Genomic DNA, 27,212 nt, shown 5'->3' on the forward strand with positions numbered 1-27,212 from the left:
ATGTGACATATACAGCAAAACACAAATGCACATCCAAGAGCAAACACATGCACATATATACATGCATGCACATGCACATACATGTACACAGACACCTATACACACATGTACATACACGCATACACACGTACCTATACCTCTCACTACTAAACCATTGTGGCAGTTACCTTACACTAAAGTTGTGGATCCTGGGGAGGATGGAATCACACTTGAGCCCCTCCTTTCAGCCATCAGACTCTCATTTTCTTTCACTTACACAAGAAGCATCCTAAGAGGCATGCAGAAATGGACCTGGAACAAAAGACTCTGCCAGGTCCAATGTGGGGAACATCTTAACACCCACAAAACTCCTGAGACACTTGGCTCTTTCAAAAATGGGGGATCTTTAAGACCTTATCTTCCTCAACCTAGATTTGAGTAAACAATTGTCTTCTTAGCAAGACCAGAGAGTGTGGAAGCAAACTGGGGCCCAGGTCCTCTTCCACCCAGAAAAAGAACCATCTGTTAACATACAGCTAAATTCCCCTCTTCCGGCTTTTGTCTCAGGACACTCTATTAATTGCAGTACACACACACACACACACACACACACACACACACACACACACACACACACACACCTTGGAATGTAGGGAGACTAAGGCAGTAAGTCTATGAACCTAAGAACCCAGCAACACAGAAACTGGTTCCTGAGGTCAGCTGCAGATCTATGTCCTTCCTGGTTCAGGGCTTGGCTCTTGGGTATGGGACAAGACGAAAACATTTGGGAAGATTTTTCTAGCTACAATCCTTATACAGCATAGACCTTAAGCCCTGCAGCCACAGGGGTTAGGTTTAAACTATACCCCAGCCACTTATGAGAAGGATGACCTTAAAACATTCTTCATCTTTCTCGACATCAGTCTTCATGTGTGAGTTATGGCACTGACAGTGACTGGTGATTGTGGAAGGGATTTAAAAATTGTTTAATGGAGTGCCAAAGCCAAGGCAACCATCCCAGATCATGTGTTATTTCTGATCATATCATCTGTATTGTATCAGTATGATTTAGATGTATATTGTATAGACCTTGAGAATAAAGACCTAAAGAATACTTCTCTTTGAAGAATAACTTTTGTACACATTTCAAAAAAATCAAAGCAGAACTTTTCTTTGAGAGATTTATTTCTGTTATTTTCAACTATATGTATGTATGTATGTATGTATGTCTCTGTACATGAGTGCAGGTTCCTGTGAAGACCAGAAAAGGGCACCAGATCCCTGGAGCTGGAGTCTCAGGCAGTTATGAGCCTCTCGATTTAGGTGCAGGGAACTCAATCTGTGTCCTTTGGAAAAACAGTGCACACTCTTAATCACCGAGTTATTTCTCCAGCTCTTGCCTGAACTTCCTTCTGCAGACAGGAAGGCAGACAGGAAGACTTAAGAGAAATACTGCACTGGTTACTTGTCTGTTTATGTGACAAGATAAACATCATGTCCAAAAGAAAGAGTCTATTTGATTTAAAGTTCCAGAGGGTTAGAGTCCATCATGGTGGGGAGGCATGGCAGTGAGCAAGAGATATGGTGGCAGAAACAGGAAGCTGGGAGATCACATCAGGAAGCAGAGAGAGTGAACAGGAAGTAGAGCAAGACTATGTACTCTCAAAGCCCACCTCAATGACATATTTACTCCAGCAGGGTCACACCCCCTAACCTTCCTCCAATGCCACCAACTGGGAACCAAGTGTTAAAATGCCTGAAACTATGGGACATTTCTTAGTCAAGTCACCACAGATGCTCACACACCATCATGACATTTAGGAAGTCTTGCTTAAGTACTCACACATCTCCAGTCTACCTGTCTGGTTGCACTCCATGCTTCCTCTACCAGGTCTGGCATGCGATGCACCAACCACTGTCTAGAATCTAGGATACTTTATTTACGTTTGCTTTCATGCTGGTTGCCCTCCAAAACTGGAGGACTTTGGTGACATGGACCATGATCTAATTTATCTCTTTCCTCAGTACCCAGTGTGGCATGTAGAAGTACTCAGTGTTTACTGTTAGAATGAACAAGCTGACCCATTCCCTGCATGGTGTTTAATGTAGTCAACATACAGAAGAAATGTCTAGGACTCCATAGGATCTTGCTATACAAGAAGGGTGCCACTCATGTCCCTACACAAAGTCAAAACATTTTAAATTGCTCCAGCTCTCTCTAGAACTGCCATTTTTCTTTTGCTTCTGAAGTCGGTCATCCCATCCTTGGTAGGAATGAGAAATTTATTTTGACTCTAACCAACTAGGCCAACTCATTTTAAGTCCAATGCGTAAAGAAAATGCTATGATGTAGCTGTATTTGTGGAATGACTTGTCCATAAAAATGAGAAAGAAGCCAGAATGGAAAGATGGGCACTAAGTACCTGGGTGCCAAAGTAGAGATGCATCAAGGAAAAGGGGGCTACAGGACTCACTGCGTTCTTAGCCAGACTTACAACAGCTCTGGCAGGAATGTTGGAAGAGTTCCCCTGCAGGCCACTCATGTTCGGGAAATAAATGGCACTGTCACATTGATCAGGACTGCTCAAGTGGGCCCTGTCGGCTTCCTGTTACGGTCTGCAATTTTCATGCAATGGAAACGGGTCATCTTGTGTATCACGGGCTCCACCTTTCACAGTGTCCCCCCAGGGAACCTCCTCTGTTGATCGATTTGTTTTCCTCTTACTTAAAGCCTGTCATTGTTTTCTGCTCCTTTCAATATCACAGATGATACGGTTGTTTCCATAAGCACACTGAGAAATGCATTGTTTTTATGTATCCGTCTTTATAGGAAAGAGACTCTGATAAACTGTATGTCTTTGGTTGCCAGTTACAGAGCACTCTTAAAGAGGTTTCTCAGTAATAATCATTATATTCTCACCTCTCAGAGAGGCCTGAGAGAAACCAAAGGGAAATACGGGTAGTCTTTTAGATTTTTCAAGCACATGTGATTGATTTGAATTTAGATGTAAAATTGTTTAATTTTATAAAAATGTGGATTAAGGGGCCAGAGAGATGGCCCAGAAGTTCAGAGTATTTGCCACTCTTGCAGAGGACCCAGGTTTGGTTTCCAGCACCCACACTGCAGCTCATAATCACCCACAACTCCAATGTATTGGATCCAATTCCACGGGGCCCAAAGCCCTCTTGTGGCTTCCCTGAGCACTGCACATACATGTTCACAGACATACAAGCAAGCAAAAACCAAAAGCAAACAAACAAAACCCTCAAAACCTCACAGAAATAACATGAACAAATAAATATGGATTAGTAACAGGGCCATATCATAAGCCAAGTTCCTCTGGTAAATACATTTCCCTTGATGCTTTGAGAGCATATTTATTCTCTGCACAATAAAACATTTCTGTAGAAAAAAAAAAAACTGGGTAGTGTTTTTGAAGCAGGGTCTGACTATGAAGACCAGGGTGGCCTTGAATTTGCCATAATCCCTCCGATTCTACTTCCTCATGCTGGGGTCACAGGCGTGCACCACCACACCTGGTCCTAATGTTATTTTTGAAATGACTTTTATCTGATGTCACCAGCAAGATAGTAACACTGCCATCTTCATGACAGCAACAGCCATAAATAAAGCACAAATGCTTGCCCAGTTCTGGTCAAGATTTTCTTTAGTACCAATTAAAGAGTCTGAACTGTTGTTCTGAGGGAGGTTAATGAGTTACGTCAACAAACACAGGAGAAAGAGCTTCCTATGGAGTAAAGCTGAAGTGAGATGCCGCAGACTTGAGCGGCACTTCACTTGACTCCAGAGAGCCCCACCCAAGCTCAAACTTGGCTTCCTTTTTTTTTTTTTTTTTTTTTTTTTTTTTTTTTTTTTTTTTTGCTAAAGCCATGGCTGTGAAGGCCATTGGTAGCTGCTAAATTCTCTCTCTTAGTTGTAGTACAATCAAATGTGGACACACTCCTGACTTTATCATTATCTTTTGTTGTTTGCTTATTTGCTGAGTGGTATCTCAGCTCTGCCCTGGGCCCCCTTCCCACGTTCTCAAACAACAACAACAAAAGTTGTCTACTTTTGTGTTTTAAAGAACTAATTCAAAAGAGTGAAAAACTCTGTCCTGATTACAGTCCCCAATCTTCAGTAGGCTCTGGAGGGGACGTGGTTAGTCTCGGTGCACTCCTGTGTTTTTTAGTTTTTAGCTGTGTGATCTGAAATGAGCCAGATAATCTGCACAACTCAGTCATGCCTTCCTCTGAGCTCTATAGAATGGTCAGAGTCCTGGCCCTCAGGAGCACATTCAAGTGTTAAAGGAGACCATGCTTCTAAAAGACAAGCACCCTTCGTTACATGGAGGAGGGGCTCAGCAAATGATGGCCACTGTCCTTAGTCCTTAATTATAATTCTCATTGCTGTACAGTATGCATTCTCCTATGCTCTGGCCCCCATGCTTGCTTCCTTTTTATATTTACAATCTGCTGCTGCTGCCTCCTAGGTAAAGCAATTCTTTATGCTGCCTAGTATGTTCTCAAGCCCAGCTTCTCCTTTCAGAAATGCACAATGCGCTTCAGCAGCATACAGCCATGAATGAACGTTAAGTGCGGCACAACAAAGACGTGCCTCTCCCTCACTGCACTTTACCATACTCAGTCTCCCAGACAAGACATTAATAATAATAATAATAATAATAATAATAATAATAATAATAATAATAAGTGAGATGGGGTAGACAAAAGTGCTGGCTGTGTTCACAATAAACACTGGACATGGCCACACCTGAAGCTGTAGCCCCAGCACTGTAGAGGATGGAGACAGAAATGGCTGGAACTTTGGCTTCCAGCCTAACTCCAGGTTCAGTGAAAAACCCTTTCTATAGAGCAGGACATTTCATCCACATAGAAAGAAAAACATCCTCCATTGACCTCTATTCTGACACACAAGTGTGTGTGTGTGTGTGTGTGTGTGTGTGTGTGTGCGCGCGCGCGCGCGCGCGCGCGCGTGCGCATGCATACTTTTTAACGATGGTGTACATTTTTAAATGACTTCACTGTGGCTCTCTACAATGGGATGGTGCATTCTTTAATGAAGGGACCCTTTCCTGCAAGGGCAGGAGGCACCTTGAGGATTTTTCTCTCTCAGTCTCCTCCCAGGGCTCAGCAGTAAGCGTTGACCGTAGGCAGTCCCTTCTCGTCCTACTGAAGTGACACCCAACCCTTATCACTGAGTCTCTATCCTGTTGGGGACAGTAGGAGATTTTCTTCAAAGCCCTTCTGAATTGAGTTTTTATCCCCATTTACTGTTCTAAGGTCATTATTTTTAGGCCAGGAGAAGATTGTCCTATTTTAACTCATGCTTCCTTTACGACTGAAAGACTCGCATTGCTCTGTTGGGACACGTGACACAGAATGTCCTTAACTCAGCTCGCAGCGCATTCTGATGGCAGAACCCACTGGATGACTCAGAACCCTCTGGAATCACAGCATCCTGCCGTTTCTGGTTTGGTATTCTCTCTACTCTTCATATGTCTTCAATTTCATCTGGTGTCTTTATTTAAAATGACAGTAAACTCTATTTTATATCATTTAAATGAATTCCCTGAGAGGCCTGGTGATAATTAATCCCACCCTGAAGTAGAACAGAGCCAGAAGTTTGACTCATAGCTTTGGGCAGAGATCACCATTTACCTCTCTCACTGGAGGCAAAGGCCAGCGGGGCTGGGGAGGACCTGGCATGCCTGGGAGTCCAGGAAGCTTCTGCACTTGGATTCTTTCCTCCTTTTCTTTTTCTGTTTTCCTTTCTCCTTGCTGAGCTGGGGATTGAACCTGGGGCTCCATGAGTGCTCAGCAAGCACTGAGATACAGCCTTAAACTCTACTGTTTTGTTTTTAAAATTTAGACAGGCTCTTCCTAGATTGCCCAGGCTGGCCTTGAATTTACTCTATAATCAAGGGTGGCTGGCCATAAACTCTTGACGCTCCTGTCTCAGATCCCCAAGTAGCTGCACTGCTATACCCAGCTGATTTTATTTGGGGGGTGGGGGTGGGGGAGAAGAAGTGTGTGAGTGTGTATATGTATATGCAGGTATGTGTACCCATGGGGGTCAGGGTTCAACCTCTACCACACTCTACCTTGTTTTTAGAGACAGGATCTCTTACAGAACCTGTTTGCTGCTTTAGCTGGCTAACTACAAAACCCATGACAGACATACCCCACCATGCTGGGCTTTTGCATGGGTGCTGAACTCAGTCTCTGTGAGTGTATGGCAAGCACTCCACACACAGAGCCATCTCTTCAGGCCTCCTGCTGGTGTTCTTTTCCTTGGAGCAATCTGCAGCTGTGTGTGCTTTTGGTCTTAACTGAACTAACTCAATACATGGTCTGTTTTTTTATGAGCCTCTCAGTTCTCCAACCTGGGACCATGGTGACCTAACCCCTTGTGGAAGCCATCTGTGGTTACAAGGGACAGAAAAGACATCTGATGATACCAAGTTGCTGAGTGCTCATACACCAAGTGCCAGTTTTCATGTCCCAGCTTTGTCCACAGGGTGTGTCTATCATGTCCGTCTCTTGAGTTTCCATACCAATACGGCTCCATTGTATGAAACATGGCCCCGTGGAATTCCAGAAGGAAAGTGCAGAAGGGCTCCCTCCCCCTCCACCAACAGCTTGTAGGGTAGGGTGGCTGGTGGCTAGGCTGGTTTTGCAAAACACCATGGAATGCGGTGTTCTTCTGTGTGATTAGGTGGCGAGAGTGACCCCTCTATCCAACCCCCACCACCCTACGATCACATCACATGAAAATCGCGTCTCTTCCCTCTCACTCCATTTCAATGAGATAACTAGGTTAAGCTCAGAACTCCATGTCCCACCCTCAAGTATTTGGACAAGAGAAACTTTGGGGGCACTTGTAGCCAGTTTCCAAAGCAAGCCCTGTCCACAGAAAGAGGAAAACACTCTGTGCTGCACTCCTGGCAGCCCTCCTTGCTCTCTTAGAAAACATATGTTTAAAATAAAACCCCTTAGAAATCTCTTCTTGGTGTTCCAATAGTTGGCCTGTTTTGGTTTTTGTTTTGTGAGTCATTATTGTTGTTGCGACTAAATAATAATAATATTTTGTGGAGTTGCCCTGGGAGAAGACAGGCCCCAGACTAGGGAACCGAAGCTCTCCGCACCTGGCTGTGTGGCCCCTGGGCTTCTGAGCGCTGTCAGCATCTCTCTGCTTTCCGCTGTGAGTCCACCTCCTCCCGTGTGTGCTCTTCTGTTTGCCTTGGCTGCGGATCACTGTGAGGCTATTGTTTTGTTCTGTCCTTGCAGGACTACGCCCCTGAGGTGGTCTTGGATATCCCTGGCTGGGCCTCCTTCCCACTAGGTCCCCATACTTCTGAACAAGAATGCTTTAAGCAGTCTCGGGGGTCAACCTCACTCCTGCTCAGAGGCGGGGAGTGGTGAGACCCAGGTCTGCTTCAGCCTGAAGGAAAAAGATTCTACTGGGCTCCTGTCATTCTCATCCACAGCCCTTTCTCAGCAGCCGCCTTCCCTGCCACCTGTTTCCTTCCATGGCCTCTGCATTTTGCCGTGGAGATTTTAGGGGGGAAGTCAAAGGCCCAAGGCAGAGGAGAAAGCAGCGTAGAAATCTTGGGCTGCCCTAGGAAGTCACTGCCCAGCCACCTGAATGGAAGGACTAGGTGCTCCCACACAGGTACAAAATGCCCTGGGGCCATTTAGGATGGTCTTTTTCCTTCTATTAGGTATGGTCCTTTTGTCCCCTGGGTCCCAGAGACATTTCACAAGATTCATGAAACACGGGGCCATGTTGCACGACATCATGGGCATTCCAACTCTCCATTAACTATGGGCTGGTAGCAGCCACATAGATGGGAAGAATTCCTGGGCTCCTCAGAGGCCAGCTCTGGAAGTGTGTGTCTGCCAGGCATGAGCCACACAGCAGCCAGGCAGCAGCACCTATGTAAGAGCTATGTCTCTCTTTCCGAGTAGCAAACAGTCTAAATCGCCTCGACTAGCACCCACTGATGCCACAGTACAGAGGGGAGTCAGCCCCCGGCCTTGTAGAAGTGACCACAATTCCATCAGTGAGGAGCTAGGGGGATAGAGTCTCCCTCGGATGGGATGCCTGCCATCTAGGAAGTTATTTGAGGGGAGAACACACAACCTCAGAGGAGGTACAAGGATTGCCAGGCAGCATCAAATTATTTTAGTTTCAAAAAGTGAACATATTTTAAAAAAAAACCTGCTATTTTCAGAAAAAAAAAAAAAAAGCAGTGCAGAAGTCTCAAGAGGTGAAGGGTGATGGGTCTGGAGTGAAGCGGGAAAGGAAGGGAGAGGAGGAAGTACACTCAGATCATGCCGTGCGGTGGACACACGGGTCTGCAAGGAGATATCCTGAAAAGCCCTCAAGTATTTGTATCATCTGTGAGTCACATGGCAGGTGAATGGTACCTAAACATTGTTTAAGATAAAGCCAAGGGACACAGTGGATAATATGGGAGCAGATCTTAGAGGGACACTGCTGAAGGGACAAGGAAACTGCTCTTGCAAAGGACTAGGGTTCAAGTCCCAGAATCCACATTGGGCAGCTCACAAACCACCTGTAACTCCAGTTCCCGGGGATCTGGCGCCCTCTTCTGTCCTTTGAGGCCACTGCACACACATGATGCACATACAGACAAAGAGACAGACAGACAGACACACACACATATATGTATACACACACACACATAAAAACAAATAAAAAATCTTTAAAGTTGCTCTGAGTCTGCTACATGACACACAGACCAGAGTGGATGGTTAAAGGGACGATCCCAGGGGACACCATGTTGTGGTTAGTAACAGATCTGCTCGAAGGAAATGCCAGCCAAGGATCTGAGGGCAGAGGGTCATGGTGTGTGTGTCACTTACTGCTCAATGGTTTAGAAAAATATGTATGTTGCACACAACATACACATGAGACAGAGAACAGAGACAGGGTGGAGATATATGAGCTATCTTGTTTTCTGAGACTGGGTCTCTCTCTGGCTTGGAGCCAGCCTGACTTGGCCAACAATCCTGAAATCTGCCTATTTCTGTCTCTCGAGTACTGAGATTCCAAGCACAGGCCACCACACTCTGCTTTTTTTTCTTTTTAGATGAGTTCTAAGGACAGATCTCGGGTCCTCATGCTTGCAAGGCAAGGACTTTATCTGCAGAACCATCTCCGAAGCCTAACATAATCCCACACAGCCACAGCACCACTGTCACACCCAACAGAATGAGCACAAATTCCACAGGCTCATCCCGATTTGGATGTTCAGGGTAGAACAGGGTTCTGTCCTGCAGGGGGTTGAAATGTGACTCTTTAGTTTTGGAAACACCCAGGTTTCTGGGAAAAAGAACGAGCTTTGCTGGTATTTTATCCACTTTCTATGTTGACTTGGCTCCCCCATCTCTGAGTATGGAGAAAGGCACTTGGTCATAGTTGTGTCCTGGCCTTGGGAAGTGCTGATTGATTCAATAAGCTTTCAGGTGATTGGAGTATTCCTTTCAGGGAACTATGGCTAGTCACTGAGGCAGATGATTATAAATGACATTTTTTAGTCATTAAACTATGCCTCCCTCCCTGCTCAGCATACTTAGCTCTTTTTCCCCCAGACACATGGAAAGCATTCAGCTTTTAATGAAGAACGGCTTTCTGGAGCATGTGTTTAGTGGTACACATGATGTCATCTCAACTCCCAACTTCGCATGCAAGATTGTTGTGTGAAAATGAAACCACAAATCTCCTCTGAATATGAGTTCCTGGGTTCTTCAGAGGAAGTTTTCTTCTATTTTCCTTTACTGAAGGAAAAAAAAAAAAAAAGGAAAAGGAAGAAACCACTGAGTTTTCCAGTGCTAGGAAGTAAAAAAAGATTGGAAGCATGTTTGTGTTTGTTTGTGTTTGTTTGTGTTTGTTTGTTTGTTTGTTTGTTTTCTGGCCAACATGCATCCAGAGAAGCAAATTCTTGTTCCAGGGTGGGTACATTGAGTAAGCATATTTCCCCCCTGTACCCAGGATATCTTGGGGATGTGGCATTGGAAAAGTTAAAACCAAAAGAAAATTCAGAGCTAGGGAGGTAGCTCGTGGGTCAAATGCTTGCCACATAACCATAAGAACTGGAGTTCAGATCTCCATGTCCCATGTCACCACGTCGTGGCATAGCTACACATGTCTGTAACTCTAGGACTGGTGGGGTAGACCAAGGGCATTATGGTCTAGCTAGATAAGCTAGCTGAAACTGTGAGCTCCAGATTCAATGAGAATCCTGTCTTAAAACTGGGGAAGAGATTAAGGAAAGCATCTGGATATTGGCCTCTGGCCTCCACACACCTACCCAGGCACACATGTGTACACACATACATACATAGAAAATTCTGGCTCTGGACCTGGTACCACATGCTTTGTCATTGCCTCAATGGCCAGATTTTTATAAAAAGTTCTCCAAGAATTAGAATGCCAGTACAGCACATGGCTCCAGAGACTTCGCGAATGTGATAGATTACTGCTTGAACCAAATATGGACCCACTCGTCACCCTTCCATGGCTTTTAACTAATTTTACAGTTTGAGGCCATGTTGCTTATTACAGATTTCAATTTCTCATGACCCAAGGAAACATTCTGTCATGTATGGAGTTGCTTAACTGACTCCACACAGTCATTCATATTGCCCTTGCCTACGAATAATGAGAGGAACATAAAATATTCCGTCCACCGTTTTGACTACATTCCTTAAGTTCTTGTAGAAAATTAGCCATTAGGATTAGCTGAACTCTCGTGTAACCTACAGTCCTGGGAGTGAGTGAGGACTGGAGTCACAGGGGAAAGTGTCCCCTTTTCTCAGAGAGTCCATATAGAGGAGGGAGGTAATTCAAAGGGCCCCCTGTGGGTATATTAGTTGTGGAGGCCTTTATCCTGGAAAGAGAGCCTGTTGTTACTGGCCTGGCTTTTGATGTCTCTTCCCCTGGGCTCTGCACCACATGAGACCTAAATGCAAAGCCCTGTTCAAGACTGAAAAGAGAAGAGGCTGGGAGATGAACCCAGTCCCGGGAGAGCAGTACAGAGAGGAAGGTGCACTGGACCTGAGGATTACAGGTACTCCCTGTGGCTTCTCTAATGATTTATTTCTTTTTATTTTACGCGCATTGGTGTTTGAGCTGCATGTATGTCTGTGTGAGCGTGTTGGATCCTGTGGAACTGGAGTTGCAGACAGTTGCGAGCTGTCACGTGGGTGCTGGGAACTGAACCTAGCTTCTCTGGAAGAGCAGCCAGTGTCCCTGTAGTTTCTTAAAAACACAGAAGACAAAACATCCCCCTCCATGAAGAGTGAATCCAGCAACCAGAACTCAGGTGGGATTTATTGTTTTGTTCTCCAGTTTTATATTTTACAACCACCCGTGGTCTCAGAGACACAGTCTTCTCTTTTGTAAGTTCTCTTGCCGGCAGCAGTATGACGTGTGACTGGTGCCAGGCACCCTGGCTTTCCTAGGATGTCCAACTCAGTCCCAGGATCTGAGCAGGGAAGCGTGTGTACCCCACTAATGAGGGCTGCGTACATTCAGGTTCATAGTCAGAGGCCCCCTTTCAGGAAGAGAGGAAACTATCTGTTCAAAATGCAGAGGCATTTCTTGGTGGCTCCTGCCAGAGCTCCTGAGCAGTTCTGTGGGCTGATTTAGAAATCTCCAGGATGTAGGGGTCTTTTTCTGTCTTGTATCAGTCTCTGGCAGCGATAGCATGGAAATTTGCAGAGCAGAACTCTCTTTGAGCAAGCAGAAAGGAACAAATTTGATCTAACACACATTCTGCAAGCTTGGTTCAATGTAGGTCAGTGTCTAAGAGAGCCCAGCTGGCCAGCCTGCGCGTCTGCCTGGGAGCTGGCTGGCTGGCTTCCGCCCAGGCCAAGAAACTCCCCCTCAGCCCTGAGCACCAATTAATAAAAGCTCCTCTTCATGCAGTGCGGGTGAGGAGAGTGGGGGGCTGAACTGCATCCAGATTGCTGGGAAAATGCTTACCCAATCGGCAGACTTGAGTTCTCTCCAAGGGTAGCTGGTATGTGGAAGGAACACGTATACCAGACACACACATTTTGGAGTGCAAGGCTGTGTGTCCAGGATTAAAGGATGTTTGAGCTCCATGCCAGCCAGAGTTACATGAGGAGACTCTATCTCCAAACCAACCAACCAACCAACCAACAAACAAACAAACAATAGAAGTATTTTGGTTTGATGGTTCCTGGTAATTTACTAAATGCTTTGTTAATGCTAGCAATTTAGAAACAATTCACCGAAGATGCATTTTAAATTAGATAGATAGATAGATAGATAGATAGATAGATAGATAGATAGATGATAGATAGATGGATGGATGATAGATAGATAGATAGATAGATAGATAGATAGATAGATAGATAGATGATAGATAGAAGATAGATGATAGATAGATGATAGATAGATAGATAGATAGATAGATAGATAGATAGATAGATGATAGATAGATAGATAGATGATAGATAGATAGATGATAGATAGAAGATAGATGATAGATAGATAGATAGATAGATAGATAGATGATAGATAGATAGATAGATGATAAATAGAAGATAGATGATAGATAGATGATAGATAGATAGATAGATAGATAGATAGATAGATAGATAGATAGATATAGTATATATTTGTTCTACTGTGTAAAATGAATACCAAATAGGTTCTAGATGGTAGAATTTTTAAGGGTCAGAGTATCTTACCTCCTCAGGATTTGTGTTGCTGTTGGAAGTTATCAACTTTAGAGTAGGGCTAACTCCTACTCCCTCCTCAAAGCGGGAATGCAGTAACAGTACTATCATTATTGATACTATCCATGACTGTCTTTGATGTATTTTTCTCATTCTTAATTTGTGTGTGTGTGTGTGTGTGAGGTATATGTACATGCTGTGTATCTGCACATGTATGTGTGTGCACATGTATGTAGAGGCCCGACATCAGTGTCTTTATCTACTACCCTCCACCTCTTTTTCTAGGACAGTGTCTCTCACTGAACCTGGAGCTCACTGACAGGCTAGGCCGGCTGGCCAGTGAGCTTCAGGAATCCACCTGTCTCCACATCCCACCTCCAGTGCTGGGGTTAGAGGCATGCTGTAATATCCAGCTTTTGCATGGATGCTGAGGATCCAGGATCTCACATTTGTATATCAGGCACTTTCCCCACTGATTCCTCTTCCCATCTACCAGGCTTTGCACATGAGATGTCCCCCATGAGCTATGTTAAAGCCCAGCTCCACAGCTGCTTGTGCTCATTGAGAGATTTTAGAGGCTTGAGGAGGTGAGGCCTACTTGGAGGAAGTAGATGAATGTATCACCCATTTTGAAGATAGATCTGTCTTTACATCTAAGTTGTTATCCCTTGGAACTGTTTCTTCCCAAACATCCTTCAGATACTCACAGAAACCCTTTGGGAACTGAAAGCTGACCTCCTAAGTGACTAGAGATGACCAGAGATGTCAGAGTGACTACACTCATCTCTGACAGCACCAGGCAGGCGGAGCAGGCACATCCCTCAGCTCTAACCCTCCTGCATGCTAGATGTGGTTATTCAGTTGGATACATTGTTTCTTGAAATGACCATCCAAGCCTTGTGTTAGGTGGATGGGGAGGGAAACATTTTTCTCTACTTACAAGTAGATGTGCCCGAGGGTTGGGTGTAAGATGTCTTAGCATCTAACCCCTGAGTAGCTGTGTGACTTTGAACAGACATCCTAACATCCCTAAGACTGCTCCTGTGCCTGTGAAAGTTGTCAAATACTGCCCTTGCTGCACTCCTGTAAAGAATTAAAGAACCTCGGGATATAGAGTGTCCCATCCCATCAACTGTGTGCATGCTTAGGGAGCAGAGGCTCCTGAATGCCACTCACAGAACAGAGTACTATGCACAATTAAAAATGAAATAAAAGTTTGGTTGCAGGGCTGAAGAGATGGCTCAGTGCTTAAGAGTGCACACTGCTCCTTCAGCGCATGGCTCAGTGCTTAAGAGTGCACACTGCTCCTTCAGCGCACCAGAGTTTGGTTCCCAGCACCCACCTTGGATGGCTTATAACTTTTGCAACACCAGCTCCTCTCCTGGGAATTCAAGGCCCTCTTCTGGCCTCCATGTGCACTTGCACTCATGTGGACATACGAGACACACACACACACACACACACACACACACACACACACACACGCACATGCACACACACGCAAATACAAATAATTTTTTAATTAAAAAATTAATTTTAAAAAACAAGTTGACTTGTCTTCTGGAGTCCACCCAGTTGGTTATTTCAGACACTACCTAGGTTGTCTGAAATGCATAGTTTATTGCTTATTATCAATATTAGGCAGGCTTGATTTTTCACTTACATGACTAGTTATAGCTCTTTCTACATAGAGTATTGTTAGTTTTCTGACCTGACACAAATGACCACACCTGACCGAGTGTCCTTTAGACTCAAACTGCTCCTCCTCTATCTTTCAGCTTCGACCCATAGCAATGAGTGAACACAAACTAGAAATCCTTCATAATTGCTTTCAAAGGCAATCTCACCACATTAAGCATAAATTGTTCATTTACAGGGAGATGGGCAGAAAGGCCATTGTAAGACTAAAGGAAATTGGAAGTAAAATTTGCATAGCAATAAAAAAAATGGGCTTTGAAATCAAACTGCCTGTACAGTACCAGCTGTGTGGCCCTGGACAAGTTGCTAGCCATTCTGTACCTCTGGCTTCTCATCTTAAAACTAGTGCCTATCTACCGAGGGTGTTGTGAACATGAAAACTGAACATGTGAGGTGGAGGGAGAGCATGGGTCAGAGGGTAGAGCACTTGCCTGGAATATGTGAAGCCTTAGGTTCAATCTCCCCAGCACTGCTTAAACCAAGCATGATGGCATATGCCTGTAGTCTCTCTGTATTCAGGAGGTAGGAAGATGTAGATCTGAAGTTCCAGATCATCCTCAACGATGAAGCTAGCTTGAAGCAAGTCTGGGATACAAAGATCTTATCTTGAAAAACACATAAATTTGAAAATGCAGATAAAGAGCTCAGGCCAATGCTGCCCACTGCTGCTGCTGCTGGTAGTGGTGATGGTGATGGTGGTGATGATGGTGGTGATGATGGTGATGATGGTGATGTGATGGTGATGGTAGTATGGTGGTGATGGTGGTGATGGTGGTGGTGATGGTGGTGGTGATGGTGGTTATTTCTTCTTGAAAGGAAAATTCTGAAGCCTGAGAAAAGCTACTGTTTGCCCAGGTCAACAGAGCATTGGAAGCAGGCAGTCTATCTCTGAGTCTATGATACATTCCCAGAGAAGTGGTCATGGGGCTTTACTTATCTGTGAAAATAGTTAATTGCATTTTCAACATTGCTTTTATATCTGTAGCCCACCTCACCCTCCAACTGTAGTACTTAAACTTGAGCATTCTCACATAATAAAGACAGCCCACATTCAAGACTTTCAAAAAACATGTGATCACTTAAAACAACAGACAGTTGCCCAAGGATTTAAGGCTTTCAGTGGAAAGCAGAAGATTAGAAGGAGGGCAGCATCATTTTTCACCTACTTTTACGTTTTGTCTGGACAGATGGTTGACAAATGAATCCCATGATGTTAACACTGGTTGTCAGCTTGGTGGAACTTAAAAGCATCTGGGAGACAAGTTTCTGGGCATGTTTGTGAGACACTATCTAGATTAGGTTAGCCTCCAGGCATGCCACTACCGTTAGGGTATCTAGGTTAGGTTAATTGAGGTGGAAAGGCCTGCACTAACCATGAGCGGCACCATTCCCTGGCTGGGGCCCCAGACAGGAGACGCAGGAGGAAGCCAGCTGAAAACCAGCATCTGCCTCTCTGCTTCCTGACTGTGGGTGCAACTTGCCCAGCTGCCCCAAGTTATTCCATCACACTGTCCCCGCCATGATGTATATTCTTAAACTATGGACCAAAGCAAAGCCTTTCTCCCTAGAAACTTCGGGATATTTTATCACATCAACAGGAAAGGTGACTACAGCAAGTCCTGTGACTTTAAAGAGATTTCTGCTGAGGTGACACTAACATCAGAGGCATGGGAGTAGCTGAACTCAAGAGACCCACCCCCAAAGACAGCAATGGCATAATATCTCTTTACAGATAATATCTCTTTGATCCAGAAATCTGCACATTTGTGACTTACAAACGAAGGCAGTATATTAAGAAATTATTTGGCAGAAAACTTAATTATCCCCTACAGTTTCCAGAACACTCTATCAATAGTTTTATTTATAATAATTTCTAGAAACTAAATGAGAAAGATCTGGGCAAAGAAAACTTATTATTATTACTATTACTATTTCAGAAAAAAAGCACAACATGTTTGGATACTTTGAGCATTTTGTAAATGAAGAATAACAAAGAGAATTAAAGTGCCATATTGTTCTTATAAATGTACAGTGCTAAATATTTAGAATATTACAATTTACAAAATGCTGAAATTATAACCAAAAATAACCTGAATTTTGTGGCTAAATTGAACTGAATACAGAAAGGCATCCTAAGCCTCCTTGTTCATATGCTCACTCCAGTGTACCAGATACACTTCTGGGACATGGCTGACTGACCGTTGCTTTTTTTTCAGACCTTCAGAACTGTGGGGTGACCTTGCCTCCTAGGAAGGCTGTGTGGACCAGTGGTTAGGAGGGGATAGTCTTCGGAACCCAACAGTCCAGTCCCATCTCCCTGAACTCTGCTATGTGGCTTTGTACACATAATCCTTCTGACTGTTTCCTGTTTCTTATAGACAGGGCTAAATAGTCCTTATCCCCCAGGGTCTCTGTCAAGAGAACAGATGTGACAGGAGACAGAAGGACAGTGACAACAGCTGTGACTGTGACAGTCATAAGGAGGTGTCAGTGGACAGCGGTAATGCTCTGCTTTCCTTCCTCCAAACGAGGAACCCAGAACTCCTGTCTGCCAAGTGACACTGACCTCCAGGGACAACAAGGAACAGAAGTAGTTACAAAGAGCAAGTTCCAGAAACGCCAGCAAACGCGAGCTGAAGGAAGAACGGGGCTTCTCAGATTCTCTCCCTTGCTTTCCCTTTCCAGCTTTTATCTGTCTGTCTGTCTGCCTCCTTCTCCTCTCTCCACTTCTTCTCCCTCTGTGTGTGTGTGTGTGTGTGTGTGTGTGTGTGTGTGTGTGTGTACGTGCGCACGTGCATAAGTGTGTGCACATGCATAAGTGTGTGTGATTACAGTGATTACATATGTATGTAGTATATGTGGTTGTCCGTGTGCAGTGTGTATGTATACACTTGTGCACATGGGTGCTCCTACACTTGTGTGCACATCTGTATTAAGGCCAGAGGTGGACACGGGGTGTCTTTCACTATCACTTTCCAACTTCGGCTTAGAAACAGGGATTCTCATTGAGCCTAGAGCCCACTGATTGGCTAGACTGACAGCCAGTAAGCTGGGGGAATCTGCCTATCTCCATCTACCCTTCACCGCCAATGCCAGGATTACGGATAGGTACAACCGTGTCCAGCTATTCCGTGAGTGCTGAGAATCCTAGATCAGGCCTTTATGCTTGCCTGGCAGGCACTTCACCGACCAAGGCATCTCCAGTTCCTCTCTCTTACCCTGCACTCCCACACACTGGTTTCTAGTACGCCGTCCCCTCCACGGACATCACGTTAGTGAGTTTGTGATTCTGGACAGTCTAGAGTTTTTGTTACAAACCAGAAAACATCCGTCAAAGTCCATGGGGTCCAGGAGGGTGTTTGCTGTTCTGCTTCTTCCTATTTACTCTAAATTTACTTGGCTTTAATTTAGGACTAGATAATATTAGATAAAAGATGGCCATCCTAGAAAGTAGGCAAACACAGATCCTGATTTTTAATTATGATTTTGATTGTGTGCTGTGTTGTTAAAGCTTTAGATACTTCCTCTCTCATTTCAGGCATCTTAGCTGTGTTTCCAACATTCTGGCAGGAAAAGACCATGACCCACATTTCTATGTGAATGACTTTGTAATTTGTGATGGAGTAAATCTGTAGCAGAAAATGGGTTCGGGCCAGAGGCTCTGCCTAAGTATGAAATGGGTCTCCAGGACAAAGTCACTGAAGTCTACACATATAGGATTCAGTTGCAGAGTCTCCATGGTGCCCACTGGTGGTAATTGGCAGGCAAGAGCTGTCTTATGACACTTCTGTATGACGATGTCGTACAGAGTAATTAAACCTACAAATCCTATGTACACTCTTCAAAGAAATAGTAGAGGGGAAAGTTGACATGTCAACTATGAATTCTTATAGCCCAAGTAATTGATGCCTCTCTGCCATTTCTCTGCTTCCCTGGACTGGACACTGTTAATGCAACCCTTGATTGTATATATTGTATATACTTATTGTACTTATTGTACATTACTTTTCTTATATTGGTTATAACCTTCTTTTATCATTTTAGACAAAAAATGGGAAATGTGGTGATATACTGTGTACCCTAATAAACTTATCTGAGGATCAAAGGACAGAGCTAGCCACTAGATTAAACCTAGAGGCCAGACAGTGATGGCACACACACTTAATTCTATCACTCAGGAGGCAGAGATCCATCTGGATCTCTGTTAGTTCAAGGCCACACTGGGAACAGAGTCAGGCAGTAGTGGCACACACCTTTAATCCCAGCACTTGAGAGCTCATGCCTTTGCTTGGAAAGCACACACACCTTTAATCCCAGGAAGTGATGGCAGAACACAGAAAGGTATGAAAGTCCTGAGGAAACAGAAAAAAAAAAGGTGGCAATTCAACTGAGACCCTCAGGGGTGAGGACTCAGAGGCTTTCATTCTGAGGATTCGTAGAAACAGGATAGGCTGAGGAGTTGGCAAGGTAAGATTGGCTGTGGCTTGTTCTGCTTCTCTGATCTTTCAGCTTTCACCCCAATATCTGACTCTGGGTTTTTTTTTTTAATTAATAAGACCTTTTAAACAGTTTTGAAATTGATACCAAGGAGTCAAGAGTTTATCTAAATGACGTGCAAGCATCGTCATCATCATCATCATCATCATCATCATCATCATCATCGTTATTGTTATGTAAATATGATTCCATGTGGGTCTGCTTGTAGGTATATGCACATGACTGCAGGCACCCTTGGAGGTCACAAGTGTCAGGTTCCTGGGGCTGGAGTTACAGGTGGTTATAAAATGCCTGACATGGGTACTGGGAACTGAATTCAGGTCCTCTGGAAGGGAAGTTGGTACCCTTAACTATTGGGGCATCTCTCCAGCACCACATTTTTAGAATCTTAAAACAATGAGGTCCTGCATATGACTGTCCCCATGCCATATCCCCACCTAGGACCAGTGGAAACCATTTATGGCTCTAATCAGTTTGGATGAAGGAGCTTTTCTGTGGCAATGTCTGTCATCTGTGTTCCGTCCTCACCACGTGCCAGGCACTGGGCTAGTCTGGGAGGGACGTCAGTTCCGTTCTGTGTCCCAGTGCAGTGTAGGAGAAACAAGCAAGCAAAAATTGACATAGACAAGGTAAAGTGCTGGGGCCAAATCCTGGTAGAACACAGGAGAAAAGTTCACTCAAGGGTGGGGGTTAGAGAGGGGCTCCCAGAGACCAAAATGAGTAGGCAAAGCACATGTCCCTTTAATGGAATTCATCTCACTCAAACTATATAACTAAATTACTTAATGGTAAATGCAGGGAAGTGTAATTTCAATATTGATCCAAAAAAATCCATTTGGAGGTCATTTGTGTTTTGGTTCAATATCCAAACATTTTCAGAAATGCATATTTTATAAGAACTTTACTTACATCGTAATGTTTTACTGAGAATTCTAAATGACCATTCTCAGCCATGTGTGTCCAAAGGTTTTAAAATCAGAAAATACAGTGTTCAGATGGAAAGGGTGGGGTTCTGCTCGTCCTCTACCACACTGCATGATGTCTCCACTCCAAGCCATGCCCCCCAAGTCACATACACAGTCAGCTGCTAAAGGGCACAGCCAAGAAAAGGTCCTTCAGCACCCCATACTCAGTGTGTATGAACTGAGCTCACCAGCGCCTGTCCCATCCTAGGTGGCCTTCTGATATCCCACCCCCAGCCATTATTAGTACCTGTACTGGCCTCTCCTGAATGTGACTCCTGGATATTATAGTGCTGGCCTAGTCCTTTGTATACTCACACTGGCCTCCTCTGCAGCCTTCCTGTTTCCTTCCTTCCCCTCAAAATCTTTTCCATATCACTGTCAGAGTGGAGGAGCGTCCCAAAGCTGCCATCAGCCCAGGTCACCACTGTGTGTCATGGCTTCTGTTGTAGGGAACAAAAACAGTGACATGTAGCAGCCTATAAGATCTACTCGCAGCTACCTATCACAGCGCGCGCGCGCGCGCGCGCGCGCACACACACACACACACATCTGCATAGAAACTGCATGCCCACCACATTCACTAAGCCCAGACCCCCAGCCTGCTGTCTCTGTATTCTGTGCCTTTCAGTATGTGACCACTCCCGGCTGGAATGTCCTCTGTATCTGCTTTTCTCCACATTTGTTCAAAGGTAACTGGTTCTTTCCCATCACCTTTCCCAATCCTCCTGGGTACCACCTGGAGCTAGCTGCAGGCTTGGAAGCAGTTCCCTGACCCCAGGCAGAGCTCTAGATATGCTTCATACAGCTGTGGCCACTCCAAATCTATTCTCCCCAGATGGGGAAGCCCATGCTCTGCCTTACCTCCAGGATCCAGCCCAATAATTAGCAGCTACATGAGAGCATTATGTAGGTATCACTAATAACAGCAAAGCAAATGGGAACCAGCAACATCAGCTCCTGGCACAGTTAAGATGCATTTCATTGTCTGGTGTCGAGGGGAAGAGAATGCCTTGTTAGGTCAGCTAATCTAATAAGCAGAGGAAAGGAATGTTCTCATGAAATTATGCATCCACCTTCTGCTCCCATGGCTGATGGAAAGCCATCTAATTTGATTTTCTCTTTGGATAAAAGTACAAGATCGTTGCTGTCATATTTCCAATACCCCCATTGTCCATCTGCCCCTCTTGATTTTCTCCAGGGGCCTTTGACTTCCAGCCACTTTTAAATTAGATATACATCATGAAACACTTCGATCTAGCACCTGCTTGGTTTCATCAAATGTGCTAGGGAAGGAGGTGGGGATGTGAGTCACCCAGGAGGGAGAGGGTCCTGCACGTGAAGGGATGAAGCTGCTGTGCTGTTCTCAGATTGACTCTTGCATCTGTGCATTTATTTATCCCTTATTCTACTCAGGACACATTTCTCCACTGTTTCATATGGTCGTTGCCACATGTGCTCAGCAGATATCACTGGACCAGCTTTGAAAGTCTGGTGGCACCACAGGCACAAGAGCACTAACTGTGGAGCTCAGGAGTTAAAAGCATTTGTTGTTTTTGCAGAAGACCAGGGTTCAGTTCCTAGCACCCACATGTTGCCTTACAACCATCCATCATTCCACTTCCAGGAAATTTGATGGCATCTTCTGACATCTGCAGGCATGCATGTGACATACAGACATACATGCAAGAAAACGATTCATACACATAAAATAAAAATAAATAGCTCTTTTTTACCTTTTTATTTATTTATTTATTTTTGATTTTATAATTTGATTTAATTTTACATATCAGCCACGGATTCCCCTGTCCTCCCTCCTCCCACCCACCCCTGCCCTCCCTCCAGCAACCCCCCCTTTCCCATCTCCTCCAGGGCAAGGACTCCCTTGGGGTTTCAGCTCAACCTGGTAGATTCAGTCCAGGCAGGTCCAGTCCCCTCCTCCCAGGCTGAGCAGTGTCCCTGCATAGGCCCCAGGTTCCAAACAGCCAGCTCATGCACTAAGGACAGGTCCCGGTCCCATTGCCTGGGTGCTTCCCAAACAGTTCAGGTTAATCAACTGTCTCACTTGTCCAGAGTGCCTGATCCAGTTGGGAGCTCCTCAGCTATTGGTTCATAGTTCATGTGTTTCTACTAGTTTGGATATTTGTCCCTGTGCTTTTTCTAATCTTGGTGTCAACAATTCTCGTTCATATGTTACCTGAACTCCCCTGTATCTCTGGGTTTGGGGAGGTTTGTTTTTTTGTTTTTTTGGTTTTTTTTTTTTTGGTTTTGGTTTTATTTTGTTTTTAAATCGAGATTAAAAACAATGTCTAGAGCTGAGTTGGGTGACACATGCCTGTTCTCTCAGAAGCTGAACCAGGATCTGGAGTTCAAAGCCAGGCTGGATCTCTCTCAAGAGACAGAAAACAAATAAATGAACAAAAAGAATAGCAGATACCCCTCCAGCTAGCTACTACCAAAGGTTTGAGTGAGATGCCACGGGCAAAGCAGATGCCTGACTCAAAGGAAGTGTTCAACAGATGGAGAGCACTACAGAAATGCACAACTCATCAAAATGCAGAGTTGTGGGGCCCAGTCCAATGGACATGTCTACAGGACACTCCCAGACCTCAGGCTCCTCGTGTAACTGCGGAAGAGGGGGAGGATAGACTGTAAGATCCAGAAAGGAGCAGGGAGTTTGCCGTGAGATTGTGTCTCCTAGTAACATCCGAAGCTACACCCATGAAGTCTCACCAGCATGACTGCTCAACATGAGCTGAACAAGGATGACACCAATGAGCAGGCCAAAGTGGGGGAGGGGGGAGAGAAAAGAGAAATATGGCCTCAACCCTATACATATAACTGTAGGTGACTAAGGAAAGCTAGGAACAGGAGAGGTGGTCCTCCCCTAGGAAGAGCATACCAAACAGTTGTCCAATGCCAAACAAGCAGCCCTGGTACATACAAGTAACATTATATGGATGAACAGGTTATATTTAGGAATATGTATGCATATACATATACATATACGAATGCAATAACAACTAGTGAAAAACAGAGACCATGAATTTGAAGGAGAATGAGGTGAGTTTATAGGAGGGTTTGGGGGAAAGAAAGGAAAATGTTATAATTAAATTATAATCTCAAAACAATTTTTAAAAAGGAAGTGCTCAGCAAAATTTTACTAGCTTGGGAAGGAGAAGGCTGTGTGCTGTGTGGGCGGTCTGCACCATTGGGAACACAATGGTGAATGAGCATCCCCTATGGCTTACATTCTGGAGAGCAAAGAGAGGCAAAGTGTAAACACATAAAATAAACCAAAGAGGAATGCTATACAGGAAACCAAAGGGCTCTGCAGTGGGGAATGGTGAAGGGGCTGCTTCAGATTCCACATCAGAGGAGGGCCCCCTGGGAAGACAGCATTTACACTAAGAAGGGTGAGAAGAAGTCAGCCACGGGACAAAGAACATTCCAGACTCAGGACATGGCAAGTGCAACAGGCCTTGGTGGGATGTTCTAGAACCATCCAGGGACAAGTGTCGGCCAGAGGAAATGTGAACCAGAGTCAGGAGTGCCACAGTTGCCTAGGCCGCCCACCCCAGGGCCTGCTCAGAGCCACGTGACTGGAAGAAGCAGGCAATGACCCTTCAGAACTCTCTGGAGCCCCAGGTGTGAATGTGGCTTTGTTCTCTCTGTGATCTGAAAGACATTTCAAAAGCAATTAAAACTTCCAAATGCCTCTCATGAAGGCTTCCTGGTGCCCCATCCCACCTGGCCGGCCTGCTCCCATTTGCTCTGCTCTGGAGATGCCAGCAAGTCTACAATGCCCCTGGGAATGGACCTGCCCAGGAGGCCTGGGCAGCTGAAAAGAGATGAGAGCTTTGGGCTGGGCTATTGAGACCCCGCTGTCACCAGAGAAGTCCTCCCAAATGTGTTTTTTAATACTCTGGAGGTAAACTAATCTCTAGGAGCTCAGGAGACGCCATGTGTGGTTGTCAGCTGGCTGTGGTTTAGATTTTGGTGCGCCCATCTGAAACACTCATGAGTAAGTACATCATTAGCTCAGACCCACTGCAATGGCCTAGCTGACTTAAAATAGGCAGGCATGTTTCCTGAAAGTATTGATAGCCATGTAAAACAGGGAGATTGCCCTCCATTCTGAACTTGGCTGGAAGAACATTAAGGCAGTCTGAGTTTGAAAAAGTCCTCCTCTCCTCTATTGCATACCCAGCATCCCCACCTCCCCAAATTGAGGTACTTACCAGGATGCTGGCTGCAAACTCAGATGGAAGCAGCTAAAGCCAAAGAGGGACTTATTGGAGAGAAGAGATGCTACAGCACCCAAGCACCTGGACATGCCTCCTCTTCCCTTCATCACTTCAGGATAACAGGTTCCTCTGCTTCCAGCATCCCCTCCAAGTGGAGGCCAGGCTGGAAGCAGCTCTGCAGCTACACCCTGAGTCTAGAAGTCCCACCGCCCCACTTCCTGCAAAGGAGAACTGTGATTGGCTGGGCTTGGGTCACGTGGTCGTCTCTTGCCCCCCCCCACCCCCACCCAGGAGAACAGGTGGTATGAAGAGCAACAAGGCCATCCCCTCCACTGCACCTCCGGGACTCAGAATTTGAAACCACTCTGGACTCCACTGCCCCAACAGATGAAATCGGACTCTGTTTAGGGCCCTTTCTTGCCCTGTACAACCTGGCTTCCTGATTCCAGATCTTCAGGTAGCCTGTCGTGACCATCCTCCGCCTGAGAGTGCCTCTGCCCCTACCCACTCTGATGCACTTCTGCCTTCTCCTCTCTCTGTTACCACACAGTGGTGTCCAGCCACTTCTGCAAGGCCTTCTTGATGCTCTACCTACTTCACATTGGTTCACCGGAATACAGCTCTCCTACTCTGAGACAGTCCCCTCTGTCACCCTACCAGGCTGTAGCATCCTCACACGCAGAGACTGGTCTAATTATCTTTGTGACCCAGCAGCTAAAAACAGCACATAATAGGTACATAGGAAACCTTTCCTGCATTGCATGGAGCAGGATGAGATAGGGGACATAATCTCGGGCTGCAAAATTGTTTGAAACCTACCTAGACTGTGCTCTGGCCTCAGTGAAGATCTGACAACTTTTGTAGTTTTAGTTGAGACACAAGGGGCTCTCCTGAATTTAGCTTATCTTGGAAACTTGGGATTTCAGTATGTCCAAATCATTTTTTGTTCACACCTGCATCACTTTTAACATTTCATCATTGTTTTAACCTCTCCTGAGACATTTCTATATTGATAGCTAGGTTCTCTCACTTGTAAGGAAAACAACTATGGATCCAAAACTGGTTTCCCCGAAGTGAGTTTGCTACTGATTCTAGTTTGTGGAGAAATGTGATATCTGGGGGTGGGTTTTCCCAACTTGGAAATCTGTCCATACAACAGTATTAAAGTGTGGGATGTAGTGGGGTGGGTTAGTAATGGTGTGGGGAGGGTGTGGTATGTGTGGGTGTATGGTGGGGTGAGGGGGAGGTGTCCATCCAGGTACATTGTGAATGCTAAACTGTGCACCTGAGAGGAATGGGATCAGAGGAGTGAAGGGACCCCACAGGTACCACATGGGCAACTCTTCAAAACATTTGTTGCAGACTGTCCTCTACTTGGATCCCCCCAACACCTGCCTGGAAACCTGAATAGGTGAAGCCCACTGGGAGCCTCACTGGGTTGTTTCATTCTCACCCCTGAGATGCTCATAGCAGTGGATCCATGCGGTGCCACACTCATCTTTTTATGTCACTTCTGTTTCCACAGGGGACTCATTGCCGATGGCTTCATGGAGACCCATTATCTGCAAGATGGTACTGATGTCTCCTTCACTCGAAATTACACGGTAATTCCCAAATGTCTGGGCCAACAGGGCTCTGCACATGGAATCTGTGTTGACACTTGGTAGCTGTTTTTTGTTTGTTTGTTTGTTTTTTCCTAAGCCAATCACATCCCCAGATTCTTAATTTAGGCACCAAGAATTCCCAGAGAAGCCAGGCTCACACCTCAAATTTCAGTTCTCAGAAAGCTGAAGCAGGAAGATCACTGAGGTTAGAGTCTAGTATAGGAAACAGAGTGAATTCCAGGACAGCCTGGCCTACAAAAGGAGACCTTCCCCCAAATAAAAACCCAAATAGCTTTTTTAGAAAGCCTTTTAGCCAGATGAGGTGACAGTGACTTTTAACCCCAGTGCTTTGGTATGCAGATGCACACGAATCTCTGTGAGTTCAAGACCAGCTTGGTCTATATAGTCAGAGCTACATAGTGAGTCTATGCCGAAATGAGAAATTGGAAGAGAATGAGGAGGAAAGGAAAGAAGAAGAGGAGAAGGGGGAGTAGGAGGGGGAGAAGAGGAAGAGGAGGAGGAGGAGGAGGAGGAGGAGGAGGAGGAGGAGGAGAAGGAGGTTGTTTTTATTCATCAGAAAGCTTGACCAGGGTTGGAGGTGGATTAGAAAGCCGTCCTGAAAGACCAAGTTTTTCTATGTTACACTTTGCAGCTCTGTAAAGAAATGTAAAGGAAAAGTGACTTGCTGAACCCACCTTAAAGGAGTACGTAACGTGTCCCTCTATTGAGCTGCCACAACATGACATTTGTCACTCCTTGTCAGCTTTTTACTGTTTGAACTTTTAAAATATTTAGTGTGTGTGTGTGTGTGTGTGTGTGTGTGTGTGTGTGTGTGTATGTACATGTGTACATGTGTACATGTAGTGGTCAGGGGACAATCTGTGGTAATCAGTTCCATTCTATCATTTGGGTCCTGGGGATTGAACCCATGCCACCAGGCTTGGCAGAAAGCATCTTTACCCAGCTGAGCCGTCTCAGGAGACTGATACTTGAGCTTTTCTGCGTGGCTTTGACCCATGTCCATTGTGTGCCCCTTTGGCACAGCCTTGTGTGTAAATTCCATGGGATTCCAAGAGCAGAGGACAAATATAATGTCCTGTGAAGGAAGAATAGGTTACCAGGTATAAAGAACTATATGTGTGTGAGTTTGTTTTTTAAAAGCAAGCTAGTGTAGTATCCCTTATTCGTAGGACCCCTTTGTTCTCGGTGTTAGGCCTCCAGCATGCTCCTCATACCAGCTTTGGGACTTGGCACTTGGGACTGGATGCTTCATGATCTGGGAACATAGTTCTACCACAGCTCTCCCAACCCTGAGAAAACACATAGAAATCCAAAACAAGATATAAGCACCTCCAAGTTATTGTAAAAAAAAAAATCAAGCTTAAAGGTGATGCAGAAAAATCAGTCCAAGGGACATTAGCTGGGTGTAGTGGCTCACACCTGTAATCCAAGCACGTGGGACACAA

General features: G+C 45.1%; 1 protein-coding gene across 1 annotated transcript in view; it reads left to right on the forward strand.

The window, feature by feature from the left end:
- Positions 1-27,212, forward strand: part of Adam12 (ADAM metallopeptidase domain 12) — a 320,201-nt gene that overhangs the window by 173,461 nt on the left and 119,528 nt on the right. The window contains exon 4 of the mRNA XM_059265103.1: positions 25,668-25,746. Within this exon, the coding sequence (XP_059121086.1) occupies positions 25,668-25,746 (79 nt within the window). The remainder of the gene's footprint in view (positions 1-25,667; positions 25,747-27,212) is intronic.

The sequence above is a fragment of the Peromyscus eremicus genome, chromosome 1, assembly GCF_949786415.1.
Source record: "Peromyscus eremicus chromosome 1, PerEre_H2_v1, whole genome shotgun sequence".
NCBI classification, from domain to species: domain Eukaryota; kingdom Metazoa; phylum Chordata; class Mammalia; order Rodentia; family Cricetidae; genus Peromyscus; species Peromyscus eremicus.